The sequence below is a fragment of the Amblyomma mixtum genome, chromosome 1 (assembly GCF_055824585.1).
Source record: "Amblyomma mixtum isolate Tamu chromosome 1, ASM5582458v1, whole genome shotgun sequence".
NCBI lineage: Eukaryota > Metazoa > Arthropoda > Arachnida > Ixodida > Ixodidae > Amblyomma > Amblyomma mixtum.
In genome coordinates this window covers 322,222,880-322,250,801 of record NC_143012.1, presented here as the reverse complement: position 1 = coordinate 322,250,801, position 27,922 = coordinate 322,222,880, and the positions used below count along the sequence as shown (strand labels likewise).

The 27,922-nt window shown below is 47.7% G+C and overlaps 1 protein-coding gene across 2 annotated transcripts; it reads left to right on the top strand.

The window, feature by feature from the left end:
- Positions 1–1,405: 1,405 nt before the first annotated feature.
- LOC149372705 (uncharacterized) lies at positions 1,406–18,216 on the top strand. 2 transcript variants are annotated; one of them, XM_089567257.1, is made up of 3 exons: positions 1,406–1,595; positions 12,611–12,725; positions 14,607–18,216. In XM_089567257.1, exon 3 carries the CDS (start codon positions 14,663–14,665, stop codon positions 18,062–18,064), a length of 3,402 nt encoding a protein of 1,133 aa, XP_089423383.1. In that variant the 5' UTR covers positions 1,406–1,595; positions 12,611–12,725; positions 14,607–14,662; the 3' UTR covers positions 18,065–18,216. The 2 variants fall into 2 exon arrangements, with proteins under 2 accessions (XP_089423383.1, XP_089423384.1); XM_089567258.1 differs by lacking the exon at positions 1,406–1,595 and adding an exon at positions 5,204–5,411.
- Positions 18,217–27,922: the final 9,706 nt, after the last annotated feature.

Sequence of the window (27,922 nt, the reverse complement as noted above, 5' to 3'; positions counted from 1 at the left end):
CTTTACTACCCATCTATCTACACATATACCTACAAGTTGTACTCATCAAGGTGTGGCAGATAAGGCCAGGTAAAGCGTACATTTAACACTGGCATTCGGTAGTGCTGTCGGGCAAAAATGGCCTCGCAACTACCGACGTAAACACCAACCTAGTTTCAATTGGTGCCTTATATATTCGAATTCACCACAAAGCGTGTGAGGCACGCGCAACGTCACTTAGGCCCATTTTAACACCTAGGCGCATTTTTGAAATAACTCGGACAGTAGCACGATATGAGACACCTAAAAACTAGTCTTTGTATTTCCATATCCAATCTTAATTAAGCTGGTTGGCATCAGTGTTTTTTTCCTTTATATTGTCCCGGTCAGACGGGATTCTGTCATACTCTTGACTTCATTAAAAGGCAACTCCGGAGTTTTTCTTGACTATTCAGATTTTACTGCATCTTTTTACGTTCTCCGAGTTTTCTAGTCCTTCGTTCCAAATTTCGCAGCAGGGCAGAGTTTTACTGCAGCGTATATGAATTTCAAAATTTACCATTTCGAGGCCTGAATTGCAAAGATTTCTCCAGGCGACCTTGCTTGTGTGACGTCGCAGTTTGCACGTTCATTTATATATTTTTTAACACTTGCCATAAGGCATAACATTTGCTCTGCTTTTACTGAAGGACAAAATTTCGAGCTTGCTTTCGGTCAAGTTAGATAAATAATGATCTAAGTTGTCAGTTACACTCGCCATGTTTAGCCAACCAAAGGGCACATGGTAGGTTTTGTGACAGTATTCATGACGTCATAGGTTGGTCTGTCGTGACACCATATTTGGCGGGTGTCTGTTTCCGGCCTTGTGCTCTTTCCTAATTCTTCTACGGGGTGCTTTAAAAAGCTATAGAGGGGACTCTAAGGAATTTGGTGTCATTGTCAACTCGAACGTTAAAAAAGAAACCCATAGTCGCCCTTCTAGCTTAATTGTCATCTGGCTCCGTACAAGAAATGTTTCTCGTCTCGAACATGGCCAAAATGAGAATTCTTACGTAGAGTGGCATCAGCCAAGGAAGGATAATAACGACAGTCTTATGAGAAGTCAGTCACACGAAAAGTCACTGATAACAAATCATGCGCGATAATCAGGATTGAATAATAGCTGACCAGCTTTGTTTCTGCCGCCGCGGTGGCTCAGCGGTTATGGTGCTCGGCTGCTGACCCGAAAGACGCGGGTTCGATCCCGGCTGCGGCGGCTAGAATTTCTTTGGAGGAGAAATTCTAGAGGCCCGTGTACTGTGCGATGTCAGTGCACGTTAAAGAACCCCAGGTGGTCGAAATTTCCGGAACCCTCCACTACGGCGTCTCTCATAGCCTTAGTTGCTTTGGGACGTTAAACCCCATAAACCAAACCAAACCAAGCTTTGTTTCTCAGGTTCGCGTTTAGTCGCTGTGGCCTTCTTTGGAAAGTGGCAACGAAATTCGAGCTCACCTTTGAAACGGTGAAATTCTGGCCAGATTCTTGTCCCTGTCTCCTTTGTTCCACCAGACCTGTGTATACAAGAACCAGACAGAACGGAAGTCCCACTGGAGAGCTCTAAAACATCCCAGAAATGGTGAGCATGAACTGCAGGGCACTTCCTGTACTCGCCCTCATTAAGCCTTCTCATCCACATTTTCAACTATATTGGACTTTGTACACTTTTAACTGCAACTGCTCGGAACACGTGATGCGCGAGTTTGGCTTCAAGTGCGAAGGAAAAAGGAGAAAGAGGTTCTGCATGTCTTCACTCTACAAGAACAGCCTCTTGATTGGAGTTATTCATTTCGGGCCCCAGATTATGCGCCTATATTGGTTGGCGTATTTCTATCGTTTCAGTTTGCCTCGCAAAAGGTCCCTTGCTATGTTAATCAGTTCATTATACTTGCTGATAACCTTTCTGTCCTGACTGCGCTCAAAGGCTCGAGGGCCGCACTTCTAAGCCGTTCCCTAAGGTTTTTCATTCCACCACATATTGAAGAAGCGCGTCTTCACTAGGTATGTGGACATTACGGCATTGATGCTAGTGTGATGGCTGATTTTGTAGCAAAGTCTGTCCTTTGCGGACCTGTGGTGACATTTATTTCAAACACTGCATTGGATAACAGCACGTTTTCAACATTTCCTGCAACTGCCCTCATTGAGTCATGTGCGATTATCTTCATGATTAAATCATTGCGTCCAACCGGTTTCTTTGTTAGTCAAAATTTTCAAGATTATTTCCTTTAATGCAAAACTTCAACAACGTCATTCCTTAATTGCGCAAATGTGTCACTACTGCCTGAATGTACAAGACACAGTGGCCAATTCCCCACTGTGGTTATGTGCCACTCCAAAAGAGGTCAACCACAACAACAGCAACAAGAACAGCCTGCGTTAGCAGCTCTTCAAGTTTTCCAGACTCCGTGCTAACTATCATTAAATTGCTACCGTCATTTAGTTATAATCAGTTCTTATAAGCCGGCAAAAGATGTATTAGCAATAGAAAAGATGTGATTAAGCGTAGAAAGTTGGGCTAGTTGGTTGGTAGTACTATTGTGATACATTCCAGCGGCTAAAAAGACACGGACGAAGGTAGACGAGACAGGACGAACGCCGGACTTGTGAAAGAGTGGAAGGGGGGGGGGGGGGGGTGCAGCGACTGTTTTTGAGTTTTTTATTGTTATTATTTTTCTGACGCAAGTAAATGCCCCTCGTCGCTCGCTGTTCACTCGGCCCCGCCAGGTTCAAGCTTTTTGTCACGAGCTCGTGCCCTGTCGAACCGTTTGACACGGCCTTTCACACGGGTCCGGACACAACGGCTCCCGCGTGATGGAGTAAGACCAGCCCCGCAGCTGCTGGGGTTCGGTCAACCGGGCGCCGCTCCGTCGTGTTCCGGCTAGTCAGTTTATGCGGAAAGCGTGGCCGTTGCACAGTCGTCGCTATGGCTGTTAGAATGTGGGCCCACCGTACCATATCTTACGAGAGCCCGCCTATCCATATTCGTCTCGAACAAATTGAGGCCGAACCGACGTCTTGTATGTAGAGAGGAGGCATATTTATAATCTTTCGCGTTTGAATGCAGCTTTGCTGTTTCCTTGTGTGTTTTTTTTGTTTGTTTTTTTGTTTGCAGACGAGAGAAAGCATTAATGGGAAGCGATAACGTACAAAGAACTTTGGCTTGGGCTGCTTGTCGCGTTAATCTGCTCCGCGCCGCATAAAATGAACGAGACGAGTAGTGAAAGGTGACGATGACGTTAGAGAGTAAGTGGCGTATTTATGAGCCCGCTATAGGTGTGATGCGTACAGCAGACGGCACGTGACCAAAAGTACTTAATGGGAGGCCAAACTGAGGGACGCCGACAACTGTACTTTGTTGTACGACTTCTTAGCGCTGGAGTAGAAGCTTCGAAGGGCTCGAGCAAATCAGGAAGCTCTTCACGCGTTGCAGTAGTTCGTGATTGTTCAGCACCTTAGCAGCCCAGACATGACTGCCGATGTCACGGGCGCTAGCCGGTCAGACAGCGAGGTGCTTTCATAGTAGGACTTCTTATTAGCTGGCCCCGGCTGTTAGCTTCCATTTTAGCACAATCAGACTGAGAGACAGGCTTGGAGAGGAGGATGCATCTGTGTTGGTTAAAAATGAATGAGGCCGACGTCGTTGACAGCACTTGATGTCGCGACGATGATGACCTGAGAAACTCATCCACTTCTTCGTCCTGAGACCGGTCTTGCAAGGTTTAAATGGTATGAGTAGCGGATACAAGGAGGCCCGGCTGTGCGCTTCCAACATGATCGGGAATGCTAGTGAGTTCGGAAGACCTCGATGCATATATAGCATCAAATACAGGAGTATATGCAGGACAATAAGTAAGGCGTAGTGATGTGCACGTAACAACTCTCTTTGAGCGATTTCTGTCGGCCATAGATATCGAAGTTTTCCGACGTGAAAGCGTCTGCGCAGAAAGGTCGCGCTTGAGGAAAAAGGTTTGAATGAGTCAAAGCCACATGCGTTCCATCTCGTGCTGTCGCAGCTCCAAATGCCTCTAGAATGCGGATTGCCCTGCGGAGCTCAAGGCGTATGCGCACACCTATAATTTGAGCCCTAAGCTCTTTGAGTCGCGATGGCAACACATGCGGTGCACTGGTTTCAGCAAAACCTTATGCAAGTCGCTGTCAGGAACTCAGCAAGCGTTATCTGGCGACAAAACATACACATATCATGGCCGCACAAAAGTCTCCATTTAGCGCGCCGAAACAAAGGAAGCTCATCACGTGCACGCAGTAAAAAATTTTAAGCGGAGCGTAGCTATCTATACTTTTTTGTAGCTTGGAAGCGCCACAGCTGCTCTCATGAGTCCCTAAAACAGGAAGTCGTTGGCCGCTCCCAAAAACAGAAAGTTCTTTTTTTTTTTTTGCACCTTTTACGCCTAGCGCTTCGAAGACAGACATCCTGCTCGTGCGCGTTTTTAAAACGAGCCGATGAGATCGCAGAAATGCGCCATCAAAGACTGCCTAAACCGCCGAAACAGACGGGTTTACGCCGCAATGAAAATAAAAACTAAACTAAAAAGCAGCCGCAGCAGCAACCCCTTCCCTCATTTCTCCAATGTCCTTCAGCAGCGCCCCTTTCTTACTGGCGTTTGCACGCGCGACGCGATGTGCGAGTAACGACACATTGTCAAATTCATTACGACACGGCCCCGAATGCATCGCGTCGCGCATAATGTACGTCGCGACTCGCTCGACGACATCGTTCCTTAGCCCCAAAGCAATACATAAACGCACGCACCGCGCACGCGCTCGGGAAACCTCAATTTTCTAGGCTTGGGCAGCAACAATAGCTCGACTTAACGAAACGCGCGCCTCATCGCCCTCTCCTTTCTTTCCCTCTCTCTTCCCCTCTCCCTCCCCACCCCTTTCAACGGAAGCCTCTCCTTGGGTCCCGCGCAAGATTGGCGGTGCGGCAAGCCGCTACTATGGCGTCGGCTGTGCCGAAGGAGTTCGTTAGGGCGACCATTGAAGGCAGCTGACGCGGGCCTGTCAAGCCGCGGACCGTATATCTGCGAGCCCCTGGCCAATAAACAAAGCTGCTCTTAATAGAAGCGAGGTGGGGGGAGGCGATAGAGAAGAAGGGGTTTGTGTGTCTGTGTGTGAAAAGGGGAGGGGGGGGGGGAGGCACCCCTCTTCGACAAGGAGGTCGATCCTGCGGACAGCTCCGGCGACCACAAGGAGCCGCCGAAGTGCTGCTACTTGCTTCTGCTGCTGCCCGAAAGCTGCTTCTTCAGAGCGGAACGACCGGCCGCTTAGCCCGGACGCAGATTTATCCGCCGCCAGCGCCGCTTGCAGAAGCGGTATAATAGGGAGCCCGAAGCAGAGCACGTGGACGACTCGACGGGGCGTCACGATATTCGTAAGTGCGGGGCTAATACGGGCTCGTGTGTGTGTGTTTGTGTCACGTATTTACGCTGCTGCGTATGCAGCAGCGACGGGAATTCGTACGCGAATAATAGGCAAGGACAATGTTACCTCTCCGGAGGGCTCACTATCCGACTCGCTTGATTAATGGATAACGTTGCCCTCAATAGGGCTCGGGAAACCGTGCGGACAAGGACAATTAAGGACGAGAATAGACCTTATTTAGCGGTACTTCATAACACGCACTATGAGAGCAACAGAAAAAAGAAGGTATGGTAGAGACACTGGGTATTCATTAAGGTTTTCTGGTAAAGCAGAGGCAATCCGTATATTGAGACAAGGAAAAGACAAAGGAGGTGTGGCGGGAATTGGGATCGGAATCAGCTGCGTTCATTGTTAGCTGTCATGCATCGTGTTCATTGGAACACATGGCTGTAGCGCAGGAACTGAAAGAAACAGAACCTGAGCTAATTAAAGCTCTGAGAAAGAGAGTGACAAGGACAATTATAGGTTTTCTAATGTCGTTAATCTTACTTTGCTATAATAGCCTTCTTCTTAAAGACTGCCTTCTCTGAAGTCTTTAGTCTGACTTCGCTTGAATAGTTCATGGAATGATATTTTAATTGCTTACAAAGATTCTTGACGATTAAAACGATCATCTAGCTTAAGATAACTTCCTGTTGGGCTAGTTTGTAATTGCTAATTTTAATTTAAAGGCGCCAAAAACCACACGCAGGCGAGACAAGAGAACGGGACAGAGCGCTCTGTCGCGTTCTCTTGTCTTGTCTGTGTGTGTGGTTTTTGGCGCCTTTAAATTGCAGTGCTTAAAACGAAGTCGGAATGACGTGTAGCACGTGTTCTGAGAGCTGGTTCTGCGTTCCTTCCACGAGATAATAAAAAATATACAAGAATGCTGCTGAAGGTAGATTACACGTTCCCGCGTTGTCCATTGAAGGCCGTGTAATGTTGAACGAAAGTTAAGTAGCATTCTAAACCGATTGTCTCAGTGCGCCTGCTTAGCACGAACAGATAATCAGTGATTAGATAAAGCTAGGAGTCATCCTTAGAAAACAGTTTTATGCCACTCGCTGACTCTTAAAGAACATGACAGGTACCTGTGCATACACATCGGTCATGTTCCCCAGCCTGGCAAACATGCAAGGCATATTCTCAAGGACTTTTGTTTGGCTATCTTGTCTTCGGCACACCGGCACTTCGATGGCGCCGCGCCTTTACGCCAGTCTCTAAATAAGTTCTATTCAGCGCACTGGGCTTATTTCACACTATGCTTTACATAAATCTTGTTGAGTTCGCTGTAGAGCAAGCAATTTTTTCTTCAGTTATTTGCATCTTCGTTCAGACTTCACACTTATATCCCTCTTTCCTAAGAAAAGTAAACTACCGAACATCACCACTACGACGCCACATATACGACGGTCGCGGCCCAAGGCTGCAATGGCAGCAAACGCCAACGCCTGTGGGGAATTTCCATAAGTCGGCCGCCGCGGTGGCTCAGTGGTTATGGTGCTCGGCTGCTGACCCGAAAGACGCGGGTTCGATCCCGGCCGCGGCGGCTAGAATTTCTTTGGAGGAGAAATTCTAGAGGCCCGTGTACTGTGCGGTGTCAGTGCGCGTTAAAGAACCCCAGGTGGTCGAAATTTCCGGAGTCCTCCACTACGGCGTCTCTCATAGCCCTACTCGCTTTGGGACGTTAAACCCCATAAACCAAACCAAACCATAAGTCGACCAGCTTCCAAAGCCTTTAAGCTTTCCTCTAGGACCAGCATACATGCGCAATGTGCTGTGCAGATGAGTTGTGCAAATAACTGTTGCCGTTTATCTGACTGTTCATTCGAAATATCTGAAAGTTAACTGTTCCAATTACGCAGAAGTTTTATTTATCACCTACTAGAAACGACATTCACAGAACAGATACACAAGGAACCAGGGATGCGATTGCAGTGATAACGTCAGACTGGGGTAGTCATGAAGCTTCCAATTCCGGTGGCAAGGAGAAGAGGATCGCAGTACCCTGATACTGATCCAGCGACTCTTATTTGCTTCGCATTCACTCTGCACTGATATGGCTCATGGTTTTTCTGTTCTGTGCTGTACGTTTTCTTGTGGAAGTCTATTTCTTATCTTAATTTCAGGTAGATCCTCAACCGCCGTTTCTTCTTTAATTTATGTTGCTGCATTTTTCTCTTGTACTAGTTTTTTCTTTCAATTGATTGCATACTATTGCCGTTGTCATTTAAAACTCCTTCGTTGGCTTTAAATTTTCGACCCCTTACTAGCAGGATACAATGATTGAATGCTCTCCTTTTGATCATATCGAGCAGCAGTTCTTCGTGACGCGCGCGTCTATCAAGCGTACTAAGAACCCCTCTTTTTTTTCCCGCGATTTCCTCCCTCACGATAGATATCGACCGTGATTACGTGTCCCGAAACACTTGCTCACTACTACATGTCTTACCGCTTAAAGTAAACAGCTGTTCCAAACTTTCCACCAGCTGTTGAGCACTACCTTACTTTTCTTTATATCACCTTCATACTGTGACCTTGTAATTCTCCTGTTGAATCTTAAGACATTTACCGGAATGAATATCTGACAATATCTTCAGGAAACAGCAATGTTATCATCAGGAAACAGCAATGTGCAGACGTTTTTGTTTCTTTAGTGGGCGTTTATTGACTTAGCAAATAATATATGGATGGTTATATGAATAAAAAATACTTGCTGATCTAATGAATAGAATACTCAGATTATTTCATAACTATAGAGCACAATTCTGCTCCTCTTAACCTTCTGGAGGCTTCTCAGAAACATACGGAAAATAACAAAGGAGATACTGTATAACATTACCTGACTTCATTTTTGTTTTATATCTTTTAATCCTACCGTTATATTTTCTTATTCCTTTCTTATTCCTCTAATTTTTTATTCCTTATTTTCTGGCACATTTATGTACGCATTTTCAACACTTTTTTTCCACTGTTCCTAGCGACCACTGATGTCACGTAGGGTAGAACTGTGGTTCGTTTTATGTGAATGCCACACCTAGAAGGTCTTTACGCTTTGCTTATTTCTGTCCAACTTGATTGAAGACATGGACATGCTCTATTTTCGGGGTACTTTTTCACACCGTCTTGTTCTGTTCTGCACACCCAGTCTGGGTCTGCGTACTTTCTGTATCTTTCTGGGTCTGTAATATCTGGTTCTTAGTGCTGTCTGTACAATTACCGCTTGTCCGAAAAATTACCAGCAAAATAAAAACATTTTGTGAGAATTGCGGACGTTCAATTCACCCGTAACTTTGAATGGACTGATTGGCCTGTAGCTTGTCATGTGTTAGACAAGCTTTTTTGAACGGATAGTATTGTGCTAAGATTTTCCCATGCCATGGTGTGCTAGAAAACTTGCAGCAAAGGTACTCAGTGTTGCAAGCTTTCTTTGAAAATGTCTTAGCCGCCTTTAAATAGGCATGCGGAATCACTTCTATTAACCACCCGCTTTTCCTTTCTTTATTGTTCTTAGGGCTTCCTTTCATTTCTTAATGTCCGTGGAAATGTATCCTATACCCCTAATATTTTCGATGAACAGCTCTAAAATTAACTAGGCTATTCAGCATTTCATTATAGAATTGCTTCAATACATACATGTCTTAATTACTTGCAAAATGCCCGTGCTTTCTCTAATTACATTTATTAGTTGCTAATTAAGTTCTCATGTTTGTCTTTCACTATGAACATCTTTACATGCTCATAAATGAGGTGCTAAAATATCCATAGAGAATGTGTAGTGACTATAGTCCTCAAAAAGGAAAGCGATAAGGTACTAACCGGAAAGGGTGCCAGGAAACGTTATATCTTCGCCACACTGCTATTCCCTGCGTGTTTACAGAAAGCATTCAGAAGCAAAGACGAGTTGGGGTTAAGAGATAATGGAAGACAGCTTAGAAGCCTCCGATTGTTACGGAACAGCGTTAATGATCCCGTTCAGCGGGAAACCCTGCGTCGGCGGCGGCGACGGACGCGGCGTGAGCGGAAAATAAAAAAAAGCAAACCTAGATGGGCCTACCAGGTCACGTGACCTTGTGACGTCATCACAACCTGCCCACCGGTTTGTGAACAAACTCCGCACCGTAGCAGGTGGCAGTTAAGTTTAAAATCGGTCGCGAGAGGTTGCTCGGGAAGAGCAACCGGGTTCTCACAGACTCTACCGGTATGTGGCTGTGCTTGATGCAGCCTCCAGCCGGTATCGCCTACATCCTGGCGCATCGCCTAACCGCTACACCACTGCGCCATCAGGGGTACGTGGACTCCCAGCGATCCTTGAACGTGAAGTAGAGAATGGCCAATTCCGCATATAGGGGCATCAACCCAGTAAGGCTATCCCGTCATACCCTTAAAGTGGAGCTGAAGTGTCTCCTCCAGTTTTATTCCGATGACATCGTCCAGACGAAGTCCACTTGTCAAAACGTTGGCAACCACCCTGGGACTCCCCCTCCCTTTTTTACTTTGTGTTTGCAGGAAACCTATGCACCTGCCCTCTCTCTACAGTTGCACGAATAAGTAACAGAAGCAAGGAATCGCAGTGCATGTTTGAAGACCCAAACACTAAAACCAGAACGGAGAGACTAAAGTTAACATGAAGAAAACTGAAGCGATGTTCAGCAGTCTGCGGAGGGAACAAGTTTCCGATAGACAGCGAGATACTGAAAATGATGAGGGGATACATCTACCCAGGGCATGTAATGTCCACCGATCAGGACCTCGAGTACAACGTAGCAAGCTATAAAAATTAGAAAAAAAAACTTGGAGGCCTTCTTAACTACATTTCTACAGAAGAAAATGCCATAGCATTCAGGTTTTGCTGTGGTGTTTACAGTGAGTGTCTAATGTTCTTGCGATTTTCCAGCCAATCTTTCGTTGGAGCCGGTTCCATTGCCCTTATATGTTATAGACCAGATTTTTTTACCTTCTTACGCAGGCTGCGGACGCGCGCCTACTCTCGACACCAGTCGCCATCTGTCGGCGCGCGCGGCCCGAGGGACTGCGGGTCGCGCCGGCGCCGCGCATAGAACGCATGTTTACGTGTTCGCTTCTGCCGTTTTGTGCTCCATCAGCTAACGTATGAGGGTGTGTGCTGTGCGTCACTACTCACATTTGCCCTCTTCCAGACAGTGCTGCGGTTATCTTGTGCGCAGTTACTCGTTAACGTGACATCCGAGGGTAGTCGACCAGGTAGTGTACCGACTGGAAACCGGCACTTCGAAGCAGATTTCTGCGCTGTCGTGTCGTTTGTTGTCGCCTTTTACGTGCGATATCATCTATGATACTATTATGCATCAGAATGTAAATCTATTGACTTGACTCAGTGGAGTAGTAACTGGATAGGCGAGCTGCAGGTTGTCCCGACGGAGCGCGTGTTTTCGATCACCAGTACGTGTTCAGCATCCTTGCGCTGAGCTTGCTCTTGTTCCCATTAAGAACATTTCATGCACAGGATTGTAAGCACGACCGCTACCGATTTCAGCTGCTTTTTCCGCACGCATGTCAGAGGTATCTGGGGGGTAAAGGTTTATCTATAGTATCTTTCTGCTGTTGGTATCTACCTTAGCTTGGTTTGGTTTATTAAGGTTTTACGTCCCAAAGCGACTCAGGCTATGAGGGACGCCGTAGTGAAGGGCTCCGGAAATTTCGACCACCTGGGGTTCTTTAACGTGCACTGACATCGCACAGTACACGGGCCTCTAGAATTTCGCCTCCTTCGAAATTCGGCCGCCGCGGCCGGGATCGAACCCGCGTCTTTTGGGCCAGAGCAGAGAGCCGTAACCACTGAGCCACCGCAGCGGTGCGGTATCTACATTATTCATAGGAAAATATGCGCGATTTCATTACATTTTCCACACTTAGCCAAACGCCTACGCAACGCTCTCACACGCGGCGAGAGCTCCTGAATAAAATAACGCGACTTCGGACCTCAGAATTAGTGAAAGCTGGATTAGCTGCTCATATCTATTCAAGCTTTGATAAATTAAGCGAAAGTACGTTTTTATGCACCAGGTTGCATAAACCATGACAAAATTTCTTTTCTGTAGGCGCTGCGACTCAGTGGGCTCACAGCGGTAATTTGTTGATAAACTGGCGCGGCGACAAGAAAGCCCTGTTTGTGGAAGGGGTGGGGGGGGGGCTTTATGTCCGGCCGGCAGGAAGGAATAAGAGTGCATGGGAATTGGAACTGCATGCTAGGCGCACACCTAATGCTTGATATTGAACAAAAGTTTCTTTGCGGTGGAGCACCAAGACGGAATTCGATATCAGCACGAGCGCGTGCTAAGCGCCGGCACAATTAACCTGAATGTCAAACTAAATGTCATTAAAACGCGTCAATGTTATCGCTTTGATAACGTAAATACTTCCTGCAACACAGCCACGTAGCGGAAGTATGCTCGACAATGTTTTTTTAGCGCCCGAAGCGCGGCTATATGCAGGCGCGGCCGCGGAACTGCCGCAGCCCCGCAGTCCCCAAAGAAACGCCCGCACCGCGGCGCGCCAGTCGGTGCAAAATGGCCGCGCCCAGGAGAGGCTCAAAAATCTGGTCTATACATGAGTCATCACCTTCTAGAAGTTTCAGCACCTTCCATTAGATCATACTGAGTCATACTATTCCGGCCCACTAATTCATCTAATCCATTTTCAGAGGTGGGCCTATTTCAGAAATTTTGGGGTCTTTACGAATTTTGAAGGATGGGCGCACTTCCAAATGTCGGGGGTGGTCCCACTTTAAAATTCATCTGGTTCCTTTGATTGGTAAACTGGTGGCCACGCGGTGCTGATGACGCCACGAGCCACTGAAGCCCATTCATGGATCGCTGGGAGTCCTCACACCCCTAATTGCCCAGTGGTGAGGCGGTTAAGTGATGCGTCATTGCCCCGTCAGGTGTCTGCTTGAAACACATCCATCGGCGGGGGTTGTAAGACCCAGGTTGCTCTTTCCGAGTTCCCGCAAGGTTCATGCGCAGCGCCAGAGTGGGCCTGCATTCAATTTGATAACAGTTCTCAATAATTCCTATGCTTCTTGCCATGTTCTGCCAATTTGAGCTGTGTCAAACGTAATCACGTTTAGTCTCCAGTGGCAATATGTGCGGTACCTGGCAAGGGTTTTCAACAGCCTTTTCTTTGTCGCAGGCCTGACCGCCAACTTGAAGCGCGCCGCCGCCGCTGAGGATTCAGTGCGGAGTGGTTGTCAGATCCATGTGGGAGGTGCTGGCCGTCTACAACAACGAGGTCGGGTCCTGTTCTGGTAAAGGACCGTTTTCTTACCAATCAGTGGCTTCACCTTCAATGATATGGCACTGCTTCTCCTCGGATTAACTCCTCCGGCATCAGCCAGTAGTCGGGACCTAATTTTCATCCATTAACCATAGGGGCTTACCAGGGGGTATCCCATTAGCGCTCCTTTCTATTACCACATGGTAACTCTGCCGTATGACCTTTATTTATCTTTATATCAATGGAGCTCTGAACCATGACTCGCTCAGCTCTCTTTCTATGCCTCTCCGACTAGCTTTCTCGCCTCGGTGTTCCTGCCCCGCCGTAAGATTCATGGCTCCCAGTGCCGCAAGAGTAACGTTGCCGGTGTGGCACCTGAAGTGCCCTTATCATCAGCCAATCAATCATACGTAGTTATTTACCTGCGCAAAGTGCGGTTGCCGCGCATTCACTGCGACCTTCAAAAGCACACATGACTGTGGCATGCGCCCCGGCATCTCCACAAAATTTACATCCCCCCCCCCCGCCTCTCACCTATATTAGCTTTATTTTTATTAGGAGGACCATGGAGGCGAAATCTGTCCTGCGTTGACGTCTTTGCGAAACCTCCACCTCGTAACCGTGGCAGGTGTTGCTGAGAAGGATTTCCCTCTCTCTACCTGCCACGGTTGGCAGGAGCGAGACAGAGGGAAGTCCCCCTATCTAATTGTAGGGGACAGGAGGGAGAGCACGGACTAAAAATGGCTCAGCAGAAAAGTGGTAGGGTTTTAAAGTGGTTAAACCGAGCAGACGTGCGAAAGTATGTGTTCACTCTTGGGTCGCCTCTTTTTTCTGGCATCTGCATGTGCACGCAACCTCGTTTCTCGCTCTTCATCTTCACACCCTCTCTCCACTCGGCGGCAACTGGCGCGACGCCCTCCTTTCATTGGCTACAGCTGGCGCGACGCTCCTCTGAACTCACCCGAGCTTACCGAGCCACTCCGAGGCTTCACACAAGACTCTTGGTTGGGTTTTACCCCATTAAATAGTGCTTTCGCACTATAATGAATAAAATCAACTATTAGAAATGGACCAAGAATAGAACCAAAATTGTAATAGAACAGAATTGAAATAAAATCAAAATTGGAATACACTGGTGAGTAAAAGACAAAGGAATCAAAATTGGGATACACCTGCGCCCCTTCTTTTCGTATGTGCTCCTGGCCCCACCCACCGTTGCTATGGCAACTATCTCGCTTACGCCTGAACCGAAAAGCGCATCGCCTTATAATGAAGTACCCTAAGCAGGTATGCCCCCGCAAGAAAATAGGTTATCAGTCATTGCTTGGGATACTGATGATAAGCAGGTTCACACTTGGACCGGTCAGATTAAATCAACTTCTCAAAGTAACGCAGCTACATATTTGTACAGTCCAGCCGAGTGATAAGGCGATTCTACAAGAATTATTGCCTTGAGCAGCTGGGCTTTCGGTGCATGTAAAAGTTCGTCCTTTACTTACTTATTTGTTTTAAGCTGCTGCACAGAATTTGTGTCAGTAAGTCCGCAGTGCAGCAATACATGTTTGATATGTTATCTACTGGCTTAGAGCAACGGATCTTTCAGGGCATAGTGTTTTAAGAAAAAATATTCATACAGCCGAGCCCATGTCAGAACACGAGTGAAAAAGTGCCCATTGATTATAAAGGCCTTTATTTTTCGGTCTTAAAGAAAAAACATTTTCAGACGAATGATGACATGGCAACAAGCTCTGCGGAGAGATAAATCTTCAGTAAGTAAAACGAAACTGTAAACTGTCTGTAAACTGTTAGTGTTTCCATCGTAATTGCATAAAAGATGAGTAATCAGAACCTAGTAGCCATTGTTGCTAAAAGCGCGTAACCTTAATGTGTCCCACGCGCGAATCTCTTTCAGTAAGCTGCCAGAAGGAATCTACATGCTAGAGCTGCTCTGAGCTCCTCAACACCAAGATGCTGTCCTCCAGCCGGCGGCTGCAAGTTGCACTGCTCGCGTTGTTCGCAACCTACCAGGGTGGCCACGGCCACTTGTCTTGCCCTCTGCAATGCGTCGATTCCTTCGCGGTGCCTACCGACAGAGGAGTGAGGTGGATCGGGGGCCCTGCAGCTAAGAATGTTGCCGACGTCATAAAAGAGATCTCCGAGGTTCGTCCGTCATCGCCACTTGACGAGATAACTATCGAAGGCGACAAGGTTCCTGTACCTACTAAGATCAAGCCCAAGATACTAAGGGTCCTGAAGACATACCCGGAACTGTCTTCTGTTATCCTCGACATGCTGAGACCTCGCAGACCATCTTCGCCCGGGTCGCATGTAGGGCCCTCAGAGACCCCAGAGAACCCGATGCAACCGTCAGATACTTTCCAGACTTTCGGTCCTCCACAATTTGGTGCACCCGAATCTAAACCATCTGAACCGGTTGGCCCTCAAAACGCCGAGCCGTTTGGTGTCGGTCACAAACAGCGTCCCGGGCAAGAGATTCCTGAGTCTCCCACATCCTGGGCTCCGAGTGTATTCGGTCCTGGCTCTGTGGAGCCTTCAGATTTTCAACCTGCTGAGCCTGGTGGCTCTTTAGGTACCGACTTCTCAGGCCCCAAACACCCAAAGCCAAGGGGACCTGAAGAACCTCTCGAACATGGCCCTAGGCGCGTCAAGCCTACTGCTTCCGAGGAACCAGAGCCGAATGAAGAAAGTATGGAGCCTTCACGTCCGAAAGATTCAGAGATCCCTGGCCTTGAGCCCGGAGAACCTTCGAGTCCTGGCAACTCTGATCAGTCAAGCCCCGAAACTTCGTTACCTTCAAATACCCTGGACAACCCTCAGTTTGGCCCCGAAGAAGAAAACCCCGGCAGTCCTACACAATCTCAACCTCACAGACCAGGACGCAACAAGCCTGAAGAGCACAACCCAAAAGGCCCCGAATTCTCAAGTCCTGACGGCTTCCAACCCTCTAGCCCTGAAGATTTTAAGCCCTTTTTTCCTAAGTCAAAACATTTTCCATCTTTCCAACCATCAAATTTCGAACCTTCAAACCCTTTCGACAGATTTCCTTCAAGCGACTCTGAGCACCGACCTTCACATCCTGTAGAGGAGCTTCCAACCGCTGATCTAAACGAAGAAAACCCTGAAGTCAGCCTTCCCGGCGTTGTCAAAATTCCGCACAAAGACAAAATTGTTCCTGGAGACGTCCGCTCATACCTGGATTTTCTAGAAAAGAACCCCAATTTATTTGTCCCCATTTACAAAACATTAGTCAACAAAGGGGTGAAATTTCCCGACCTAAGCAAGCCTTTTCAGCACGTCACACTTCACGGTAAACCTATCCACCTTCCTACAAAGGTGGCGCCCTCTTTTACTATTAAAATCAATGGTCGGAGGTTTACACTCCCGAGAGACGCCGACGAGCTCGCCACTTACACCTCTGAACACCCTGATCAACTTCCGGCAATCACTACTGCCATTCGACAGCTCGGTGGGGATGTTAGGCCAGACGCAACCGGCAAGGTCCCGGGATTCACGCTGTTCGACAAAAAGACCCCTCTTCCGCAGCCTGTCGCTCCAACGATTGTCGTTAATGGGCGTCCATTCACACTCCCTAAGGATTTGCCGGAATTGGTCCGTGCTGTTCAGGACAAACCTGAAGTGTTTCATAAAATATTACCAATTCTTGAGGAATTTGGTGCACGCCCCGAAAAGTCGCCCTCTGGGGAAATCAAGACCATACGCTTCGGAGGGAGAAGCTTTCCCGTCCGCTCCGTGTCCCCAGTACCAGTCATCATTCGTGGAAGAAGGTACAACATCCCTGCAGACCTAGAAAGAATTCTCGCCCATCCCGACAGCCAGATAATAGGCGAAATCATCAGCGCCCTTCAGAAATCTAAGATTCCCGTCGTAGTCGACAGGGACAGTGGAAATGTTGTTGGCATTGAAAAAGATGGCGTCACCATTCCTTTCCCCGTGGCCATTCGCCTGGGGATTAAGTTGGGCGGCCGGGACTTCTTGATACCACGTGATCTTCCTTCTATCGTTACACAACTCGAGCAACACGGTATGCCCAGTGACGTCCTCAACGTACTGTACAACAATTACGGAATAATCCCAGTTCGAGGACCAAACAATGACGTCACAGCTATCGAGTTCAATGGGAAACGCTACCCAATAAGGCCGCAACCAAAGACAAGCATAGACATCGGAGGAAATCACCTAGTCCTTCCTAGAGATAACGATAAGCTTATTCAGTTAATCTCAGACCACAGGGTACCAGTGGACGAATTTCTCCGCGTTCTTCAGAGAGCGGGGTACAAGCTCGTTCCTGGGCCGGACGGTGTACTTCAATCTGCTCACAAGGGCTACGAGGTCATCCAGCTCCCCGCGGGTGTTCGGCTGGTCATCGGCATCAATGGTGTGAAGTACGCAATACCCAAAGATATACCGCGCATCGGCGAGCTCTTGCGTACAATCAGAAACGGTCCCGCAATCGACAGGTTGCTCGACAGTCTCAGACTTATCGGCGTGGACGTGCACAGGAGTCCCAACCAAGTGACGCTCAGCTTCAACGGTGAGAAGCACACTTTCCCTATTCATCCCCAACAACGTTCCGGGAGTCCAGGCACCGGTGGGACGTCGGGACCAGCCATAAGCGTCAACTTCAACGGCCGCTGGTACGGCCTTCCCAAGGACACCACCGATCTAGTGACAGCCGTTCGTGCAATCGGCCCCCAAGCCATCACTCTGCTCACCAAGACTTTGCAGTCCAATGGCGTCCAGGTCAAACTTACACCCAATGGCGACGACATCGTGTCCTTGGTCATCATGGGTCAAGAAATTCCAGTTCCCAGCCAGAGTGGATACACTACCGGTTCGAGGGCAGCACCTTCTGGTTCCATCTACGGTAATGGGGACGACGGAGACTCGGGCAAGGCATTCCGCGTCATCATCCGCGGTCGCGAGTTCACGGTGCCAGGCGACATCGCCCGCCTTCCCCGGGAGCTACCGGGCTTCCAGTACGGCGAGTTGATCACAGCGCTTCATCGGGCAGGACACAAACTGGAAGTGGACGACCAGGGAACGTTCTACGGCATGCGGGTTCACGGAGGACGGCTGATCCGGTTCCCGGTTCGGTTCCGCGTCAATGTGATGACCGAGAAGAATGGTAGACCGTTCCAAGTACCACACGAATTGGCGCAGCTGGCACGGGTGCTGTCGTCACGCCGTTGGAACTGGAACGCTGTGCGCAAGACACTCGCAAACGCTGGAGTCGAGGTGAAAGGCGGGAAAGATGGCGCGCCGCGCGCGATTGGCTTCCAAGGACAGTTATTCCAACTTCACGACGACACCGTCAAAGGAAGGTATTGAGTCTGCATAAGCAGGACCAAGGCGGCTCGTGACTAAGTGCTTTTTTTTTTCATACAATTATAAAAGGAACAAAAAAACTGTCGCGCTTGACTGTTATTTCGACGCTCCCACTTAACACTCCCGTGGCATCAATAAATCGACTCGTACGCCTCATGGCCCAACAAGGCGTCGTTGAAATCATTTCTGAATCGAGTTGTAGGAGCCCCGCGTGCCACAGAAAGGTGCGTACACTGTCTGCTATTTAGGGGGAAAATGTAAGGGGAAACCCTGACCGAATTGTTTGCGACGGCACACGAAGGGCCTTCGCAACAGGGGGCCATAAGAACAGGGAGCCATAACAGAGCTGTAACAGGGCCATAATAGGGGGTCTAACAGGCGGCCATAAGAAGGCAGATGATCGCCACCTTGAAACGAGGCTATTACAGACAACCGATACGGTTTAGGTGTTAAAAACAGCCAAAGTGCGGTCATATTTAACTGAATGGGAACAATTAAAAGAAGATTGCATTGAGGACTGGCGCACAGGAGCGAAAAAGTAGTTCAGCCAGGTGAGGAGGAAATTGGCTCAGTGGTTTCTTAGGGGGACAGCTATCACCGCCGCTGCCATATAAAAAGAAAGCGATTGTTCATCTATTTCATCATCTTTACATCTATTTCATCATCTGTCTGGCGACGTGGGTTGTCAGTCACCACTGCCCGTCGGGTGGCACGGGTTGCTCAGAAAGAGCAACATGGGTCTCACGAGCATCACCGGTGGCAGCACCTGCCATCTCAGGGCAGTGGCGCATTGCTTAACCGCTTCAGTATACTACGCCAGGAGTAGTATGAGGACCCCCACGATCTATGAATGTAAAGTACAGAATCACCAATTCCGCATACAGTTATAACTATATTTAACGAAGTGAAGAGCAGTCACGAGTTATTTCGTTAAATGGGGAAATTTGTAAAATCGAGGAAGACAATTTTTCGTCCTTCAAAACGTAAAACCGTAACGTAGCGGCATCTAAAAGCTTATCTGCCGACAACCTGCACCTGCGCATATGAAAAGTCCGCGATAGCAGCTCAGTCGCTTCTGCGTGAAAGCGCCATCTGGTAAAACAGATTCCAAGCTAAGGTGGAAAGCGCCGCCGACTGCCGAGTCCTTTGTTTCGCGCAGCGGCGCAGCTTGCAGCCCCCTCAAAACAAAACAATGGCCGTGACTTGGCGCAAAGACTTTAATGCTGGCGCGCTACCAACAAGCTAAGAGGCATCGTGGGCCAAATAAATTAGAGATCACCTTTTTTATGCATTTATTCCTTCAAAATTTTCGTGAAATCGGGTTTAGTTGTAGTTTTTTTCGGTATTTCGGGTTATTGAGAACACTGAACCATATAGGTACTCGCCGGGAAATCAAAATTTGTTCGTTAGATCGGAATTTCGCAAAATTGGGCTTAGCTAGATAGAGTTTTAGCTGTATATGGACATTCAGCCATTAACGCTACTCCGTCATACCCTTATGGCGCAGCTTAAGTGTTCCCTCAAGTTTTAGAGCGCTATAACTAAGGCCCCCGTTCACCACTCTCGCTCACCGATTCCGCTGATCTTTATCTGAAGATAGCCCAGCTCGTTCTTTGAAATTGCCCTGTTGATAGCGGCGGCCATCTTGGACCGAAGCGGTGGCCTTATAGTAGAGCACCCGCCTCGCATTCGGGAGGTGCTCTACTCGATCCGCAGTGCCGCCGGGTACCCACCGATTTTTCAATGTGTACGAGGTTTCCCCCGGCCTGGTGCTCAGCTTGAAATGCTGGGAAAAGAGACCTTTGGCCAAGACTACATCTCCTTCGATAGAAAATCTATCCGTGAGGGACCGAAATCCGCCTTGTGTAGTAAAGCCCATTGTGACCCTTTTTCGGTGGCACAAGGTGTGGTGAGAGACCCATTTCTAAAGCATATCACCCCACAAAAGCCGAGCAACTTGCAGGGGAAAGCTTATATCCATTTATCACCGGTGCATACCCGGCAGTACAGGGGTCGAACCCCACACCTCCCGCGTGCAAGACGAAGGCTCAAGCCATCCAGGCCACGTGACCTTGTGACGTCATCGCAACCAGCCCGCCGGATTGTGAGCAAACTGAACACCGTGGCAGGTGGGAGTTCAATTAAGGGCTGGTGGCGAGAGGTTGATCGGGCAGAGATGTGTAGGTCTCACCGCCCCCCCCCCCCCCCTGTGGCAGCAGTGACGGTGGTAGGAGGACTCCCAGTCATCTATGAATGTAAAATAGATAATGACCAATTCCGCATATATGAGCATCAACCTGTTAACGTTATCGCGTCATACCCTTAAGGTGCAGCTTGAGTGTCCCTCCTAGTTTTAGTGCCCTAGCACTAACGCCTGCACTCACTGAATTCTTCTATCTTTCTTTTAAGCCTTCTTGACCTTGGAAACCGAGCCTCGAACCGGAACCGAAGTGAAAACCAAACTGGTGGCGCACCTGATTCGCATTTGGCCTAACCACGCTAAATCCTTCGTCATTTTATTATTCCGATTCCACACTCTATAACGCCAGTTCTCAATCCAACTGTCATTTGTTGATAACACGAACCGAATTTCTGAAGCTCGCCTGTGGAGGTGGTTTCAACCGCGAAAAAAATTCTCCTGTCGCGATGCATTTGATATCAAAAAAAGCCTCCGCAAGCCAATTACTTCCGTTGCATCTTCGCATCGAACCTTTACGCACCATGACTGTACAGGCGCGGACAAAAGTAAACGGAGCACGCAACTGTCTTCAAATATTTTTCACGCGTTACATAATTGAAATTTCCAGCAGTGGTACGCGCATGCTGGTAGCGGAGGTTGGTGGGCTTTCTTTAAGACAAACAACGCTCCTTCATTATCAATGGAGAAAGCGTGATTGCACTTCGAACGCAATAGCGTGCTCCGTTTACTTATGGCCGCGCCTGTACATATGCATCGCGGAGTTGTGCCGGGTCATATGGAGGCGTTTCGATAGCGCTGTGAGCGTTTTGAAGGTCTATAATTTGAAGGTCTATACCATGACTTGATCACATGCTCCGTGATCCAGTGGATTCCGTGGTCCCATCCACTGTCCTTCCTTCTGGTGCATATAACACCTAACAAAAGCGATAGAAAGACAACAGAGGAGGTGAGGGAATAAACTCGATCTAATGGTACCCTGATGGAAATCTAAAGAATAAAAGAGAATTAAATAGAGAATGAAATGAAATCAAAATATACTTAGGACTTACAGAACATTTATTGCCTCAGAGCAGGTAACCGATGGTCGCTTAGGGTGTATAAACGGTGTATCCGAGGGCGGCAGAGACTCAGGCGAAGAGTTGAGATTAGAAGATTTGCTGGGTATGAGTGGCCACAACTGCGGAACTGGGGAGCTGGAGACTTCCTGCGGAGGCCCTTGTCTTACAATGGGCACAGCCTGGCTGGTGACAGTCACGATGGTGAACGTTATGCCGCTCCGACCGCGTTTTGGTCTCGAACGTTAGGAACGCTTTTCACTATCTTGAGATTCGACTCTGGCTCATTTAACAACCTTGGGGCTCGCTTCCGTACGCCTCGCTGGACAGTGGCGAGCTTCAACACGGATCAGACACCCTATCCTGTCCCCTGTGTACTAATAGTTTGTGCTCTCGCCGCGAATCCTCCTCGCGCGCCAGGAGGAGAGCTTTGTGAGGAGGAAAGTTTATGCGCCATTTCCTTTCCTTTTTATTCCCTCTTCTCCTTCATCCTTATATCCCTCATCCCTTTCCCCCAGTGCAGGTTAGCAAACCAGTTTATGCTTCCGATTAACTTCCTTGCCTTTCCTTTTCTTCCTCCTCCTCCCTTCCCTTGCTGGTATTCGCGGCAGGTGAGTTGAGTGCCCCGCGTACGACGCGCAAAGATTAAAAATCGACTATTTAAGCACACTTTGAGCAAAATATATTCGGGCCGCAATTTTTAACGGCACATGCGGGTCCTTACGGTTTTCAGTATCGCTTTGCTACATTCCAGCTGTTCGAACCTTCAATGGAAACGTGAGGGAAACCTAAACTGCATCGCCACTCTTTAGATTCTACTCTTTAGCGGCAACGGGAGTTCCATCCGCGTAATATCTTATGTTAGAACAAACTAAAGAACAAACACATCAGGCTTCAGCTGAATTGTCTTCTAGCCCACTTGCAAAGCGGAAAACATTGCGGAATAAGGGAACATTCTTTTCAATGTACATCAAAACGTAATATTTGACTTGGCTGCATATTTACCACAAGACATCGTGCTGAGCTGTAAACGCGAAACAAGTAAAATATTAGAAAGTTAGTAAGATAGCGCGACTGCTGAAGCACGTATGAAGCACCTTACGAGTGAGTGCATTTCTTGTTAGGACTTTCACGTACGCGAAGGCTAAGATAAAATACGCGGTGAGCCAAATAGTGAGAAAGTTTGAATGTAACGGTTTTGAATATAGTAAGCGGATCACAAATTAAATATTTGTTCAGCGATGGTATACAGATGTGAACAAAAAAAGATGAAGAAACAGAACTGTCGTTTGAACTCAAATGGACTGAGTTTATTTTCCCATTTTCACTCGGAGAGAGCCGAGGGTAAAAGCTACGAAAGCATTTTGCAAGCTCATCGATTCCTGCAGTGCCGGACAGCAGACGGCAATGCAGGGAAATAAATATTCCCATTCAGAACACCTATGTAATATCAAAAATATCAAACAGACGTGTGACAAGTTAGCCTCTGCAGTGAGAGACAGCTAAAGAAAATGCAGGAGAATAAACGCACAGATGCGCAAAGAAATAATAGCAGTGAAGAAGGGGTGTTTTCAACGTAGTTGCACAGCAATGGGATCAGTTTCACAAGTGATTTGGCAGAGTTTCAGCAATCCTCACATCAACTGCATTGTGTGTGTGTGTGTGTGTGTGTGTGTGTGTGTGTGTGTGTGTGTGTGTGTGTGTGTGTGTGTGTGTGTGTGTGTGTGTGTGTGTGTGTGTGTGTGTGTGTGTGTGTGTGTGTGTGTGTGTGTGTGTGTGTGTGTGTGTGTGTGTGTGTGTGTGTGTGTGTGTGTGTGTGTGTGTGTGTGTGTGTGTGTGTGTGTGTGTGTGTGTGTGTGTGTGTGTGTGTGTGTGTGTGTGTGTGTGTGTGTGTGTGTGTGTGTGTGTGTGTGTGTGTGTGTGTGTGTGTGTGTGTGTGTGTGTGTGTGTGTGTGTGTGTGTGTGTGTGTGTGTGTGTGTGTGTGTGTGTGTGTGTGTGTGTGTGTGTGTGTGTGTGTGTGTGTGTGTGTGTGTGTGTGTGTGTGTGTGTGTGTGTGTGTGTGTGTGTGTGTGTGTGTGTGTGTGTGTGTGTGTGTGTGTGTGTGTGTGTGTGTGTGTGTGTGTGTGTGTGTGTGTGTGTGTGTGTGTGTGTGTGTGTGTGTGTGTGTGTGTGTGTGTGTGTGTGTGTGTGTGTGTGTGTGTGTGTGTGTGTGTGTGTGTGTGTGTGTGTGTGTGTGTGTGTGTGTGTGTGTGTGTGTGTGTGTGTGTGTGTGTGTGTGTGTGTGTGTGTGTGTGTGTGTGTGTGTGTGTGTGTGTGTGTGTGTGTGTGTGTGTGTGTGTGTGTGTGTGTGTGTGTGTGTGTGTGTGTGTGTGTGTGTGTGTGTGTGTGTGTGTGTGTGTGTGTGTGTGTGTGTGTGTGTGTGTGTGTGTGTGTGTGTGCGCGCGCGCGCGCGCGCGCGTGCGCGTGCGTGTGCGTGCGTGTGTGTGCAGGGGGCGTGCGCGCGTGCGTGCGTGAGGACGCGCCCTTCCTCTCAGCAGTGTCGCATGAACCAGCATTCTGTATATTTCGATCAGCGCGTGGCCTCGCGCTACCGTCAATTTCTTGCAGCTTGTTTCTCTTTTTCCATAACCAAGTAATTTTACGACGGTTCCTCTGATACGTACAAGCCATACGTCACATAGCCAAACAAAAGATTAAAAATGTCTCCTTCGAAACCTAGGGCTTTTTTTATTCTTGAAGAGTTTCACATTGTTTGCCATCAGTGTTTGTTCGCTGTTCCTTGTTCATCACTTTTCTCTTCCAATCGCAACTCTCTTCACGGCTACGCCCGCGACTTATGTGTAATCTGCTCGGGGTTTGTCAAATTCAGTGACCGTCGTCGTTTTCGCGTTCTTGTTTTCAAAGCGCTCTTTTTCCGGGCGTCTGCCTGGAATTGACGGGTGAAACGAAACGGAGTTAACCGACTTGGAGTCCGAGCAGCAAAAGCAAGAACTGTCACTCATTCGTGAATTGTAGCTTCGTTTTTCCTAGTTTCTAGCTTATACTTTCCTTTCCCGTTGCACGTTCTTTTATTTTCTTTTTCAGAGTTTACTTCGATAAAAGGCTCCGAAGCATTCGTGCATTTCGCTCAGCGTGCTCCCCTTTTAAATTTTACCCAGAACGAAAAGCAAACTCCCACGTTTTCGATCAATGCGGTGCGAAAAAAAAAACGGGACGGTTCAGGTCTTAAGCCCAAAATGAGGCCTGACTGAGAAGGTCTGGGTGAACTCTTAGTTTACACTAATTTGCCTCTTTTCAGCGCGTGTCCTGTAATTTTTTCGGTTTGGAGCCCTTCAAATGTTGTCCTAATCAGCAGCAGTATCATCATCATTAATCTCATCACTCATCATTTTTGCGCTGACATCGTTCTGCTTTGTTCAGTCGATCCAGGCCTCTGGTTTCTTTTGGGCAACTCAAGCAGCAGAACGGAGAAGAACTGGAACTACTGGTGTCGGGAGAGAGAATGACTTGGCTTCGCCTAAAAAAATCTCACGAATTGTTTGACTTCTTTCTGGGACCAAAAAGAAGTGAAATTGAGCTGACAACCGCGTTCTGGACAAAGCTCTGCGTTTGAACGAGATTCGTCACAAATTTCGTAACCAGATTTCTCGACAAGCTATAAGAGCATGTGCTATTTTTATCAGTTTATTTATTCAACGACTTGCTATATGGCAATCATTGGAAACAAATAATTATGCTAACTACTCGATTTGACTATAGATTGCATAGGCTTTATAATTTATTGAATTCGGCCTCCCAACAGATATCTATCTGGCCTAATCCATTAGACTGTCGTCTTAAGCTGCATCACTCCTGAAAAATCCTAGTCCTATTTAGCACTTACAAATTTACAGCAACGCCCATCTAAATCCCTCGGTACACGTGATGCACAGCCTTGCGCAATACATAAGGAACACCTAGAGGGCGCTCAATAAAGGACTTAACCGCTTTAGAAGCCCCAAAATATATGGTTCGCACTTGTACTTTTGGAAGCAGCCAGTGGTACAGTCGGGACGAAAAAAGATTAGCACAATGACATCACAGTAGCGACGAAAATCGCACAGTACTTCTGGCGCGGCGCCGTGCTTCGCGAACACGCCTGGCTCATTTGTTATCGGCATGTTCGCAAGTACAGCGCCGAGCGTTGCTCGCTGCCGCTCGGGTAGAACGTCAGAGTACTAATCGTTTTTCGTCACGACTGTACGTTTCTATGACATGTGTCCAGTCTCATGCATTCAACTCGAATGCATGGGCAATGATAGGCAAGAAAACAACTGCACATCATCGTTTACAGCTCGAACAAAACGAAACGTCTAATAAAGACAAGCAGCGACTCAAAGCGGATAGTATGCAGAGGACAGGTTATGACAGCGCTGAACTGGTATTTCACTCAGTATACATTGGCAGCGTAACGCGAACACTCGAACCTATCGAACACCGAATGTAATAATGCTACACTGGAGTCATGCTCGCAAACAAATAGAATGGTTCTGAAACATCTAATGTTTTCAATGTATGTTAAGAGTTTTCCCACAATTATCGTCAACAGCAGCCACAGATTCAGGAAATTGCCTTTCCCAATGACCTTCAACTGCCTTCTTCAAGCCTCGTCAACTCTTCTATAGCAATATTTCCATTCTAATTTTTCTATCTGCTTCTTTGTCGCCCTCAAGTGCATCTACACTTCCTATCGCCACTTGCCGATCATGTCCAGCATTCTTGGACAAAATTTTTGAATATTGGGATATTATGAGGTATACTGTTATGGAAATATTGAAGGTATTGGTCCTTTCTTTCGATGCGTAGCAAGATCCTTATTTCAAAATTTTTCTATGGTTCGCATAGAGTAGTTAAGACTGCCATAAAAAACTAATGAGGAACGTTTTCTTATGATAGAAAAAATGTTGGATACAATGATTGTTATAGTGAAATCTTACAATATAGAAAAAAAAACTGCGTTCATAAACTTTTCCCGTTGAAAAATACTTTTTTCCAGAATTGCTGGGTATACAATAACTGTCCCTTCTAAGGGCATCTTATCATCTTAACTAAGGGTAGAATAGCACCAGCTTGTATTTGATCTGTAATGCCTGGCTGGGAATCTCTGGAGCGTTTTCCAGAGAAAAAAAAAATCCATATTAGTTATCGGATGCATCCCAGCTGTCGTGCGTGCACTTCCTGACAGAAGGCCAATTCTTTCAGCGCAACCCATGGTGCATGCGTTTTCCAATGCATGCGTCTACAGTGAACTGCTGCTCTGTCTACAGACCATGTTTTAACTACTCATACGTGGTCTTCTGCAAAACCAGCGCAGTAAACTGGCTCGGTGGTTAGGGCGCTCGACTGCTGAGCCTGAGGGCGCGTGTTCGGCCTCGGCGGCCAAGCTTCGATGGAGGCCAGACGCAAGACACCCGTGAACTACGCGATGTCAGTGCACGGCAAAGAACTCCAGGTGGTCGAAATTAGTCCCGAGCTCTCTACTGCGGATTCCGTCATCGCCCATGTCACTTTAGGACTTGAAACTTCATATAATACTACTGCTCTTGGTGATGGTTTGTTGCGTTTGCCTGATCTCAGCGGTGAATTGGTTACGGAGATATGAAAGGCGCGGTAACTCACTCTGAGCGCACGCCTGAACCATGCCGTGAGGGATGGGATGAAGACAGTGAAAAGGGACGAGAGTGGAGCAAAGGCAGGCACATATGACACGCACGGTGCATGATGTGCGCGGGTGAATCAAACCCACTCTGGCGTGCGTCCCTCTTTTTATTTTGTCCCCTTTCACTCCTTTCATTTCTTTCCCTACGGAGTAGTTCAGGCGTCTGTTTCGAGCGAGGGTTACCACCCCTTTTCATTTCTCGTGACCGCCCCTTCCCTCAGTGCCTCCATCACATATGGAGGAGCAAGTCACGCGGTTGCGGACAGTCGATGAAAGTAGTTCTGCAAGCTGAAGGCTCACATACCTCGCGCCTTCCAAAGAACGGCAGTCAACCTAGCAATCGATGCCCGCCCTTTTTTTCGGCTACGGCAAGGAGTTTTAAAACTTATTAAATGCTTGTCATTTATAGGGGCACGCCTTACTACTTTCATCATGAATCTCAGTTTCCTGGTGAATTTTCAAGTGAGATAAGAAAAATAAATTGCGCAGGAGCGTGCAATCTAAGTTCGTATTGGGAGCTGGACGTGTTGCCTTTAGACTATACGGCTGGAACAAGTGGCGAAAGAACGGGCGCACACTCCTGCGCAGTGCAAGCTCAGCGGCAGGCCGAAACAGGTGTAAAAAAGGTTTCCTCTGGGCCTAATGCCTATCCTAGTTTCCTTTCTAGATGGAGCTCCCTGGGGCACTATAAGTGTTAAGAATTTATAACGCCTTCGGGAGCTGCCGAAGAGAGAGCCAGTCTATTTTTTCTTTTGTCCCGCATGCGCTTAAAGAGCTCTACTCGTTTTTGTTTTCTTTTTTTTTTGGTTGGGGGGGGGGTGGGGGGTGAAGGGGAACATTGCGGCATTCTACTTCTGGTCTAATTTACGAGACGCTCAGCGTTACATTTTTCGGCTTTCATCCAGTC

What these genes read in the sequence shown, in the direction of transcription:
- LOC149372705 (XM_089567257.1), top strand. Translation starts at nt 14,663, where the DNA reads ATGCTGTCCTCCAGCCGGCGGCTGCAAGTTGCACTGCTCGCGTTGTTC.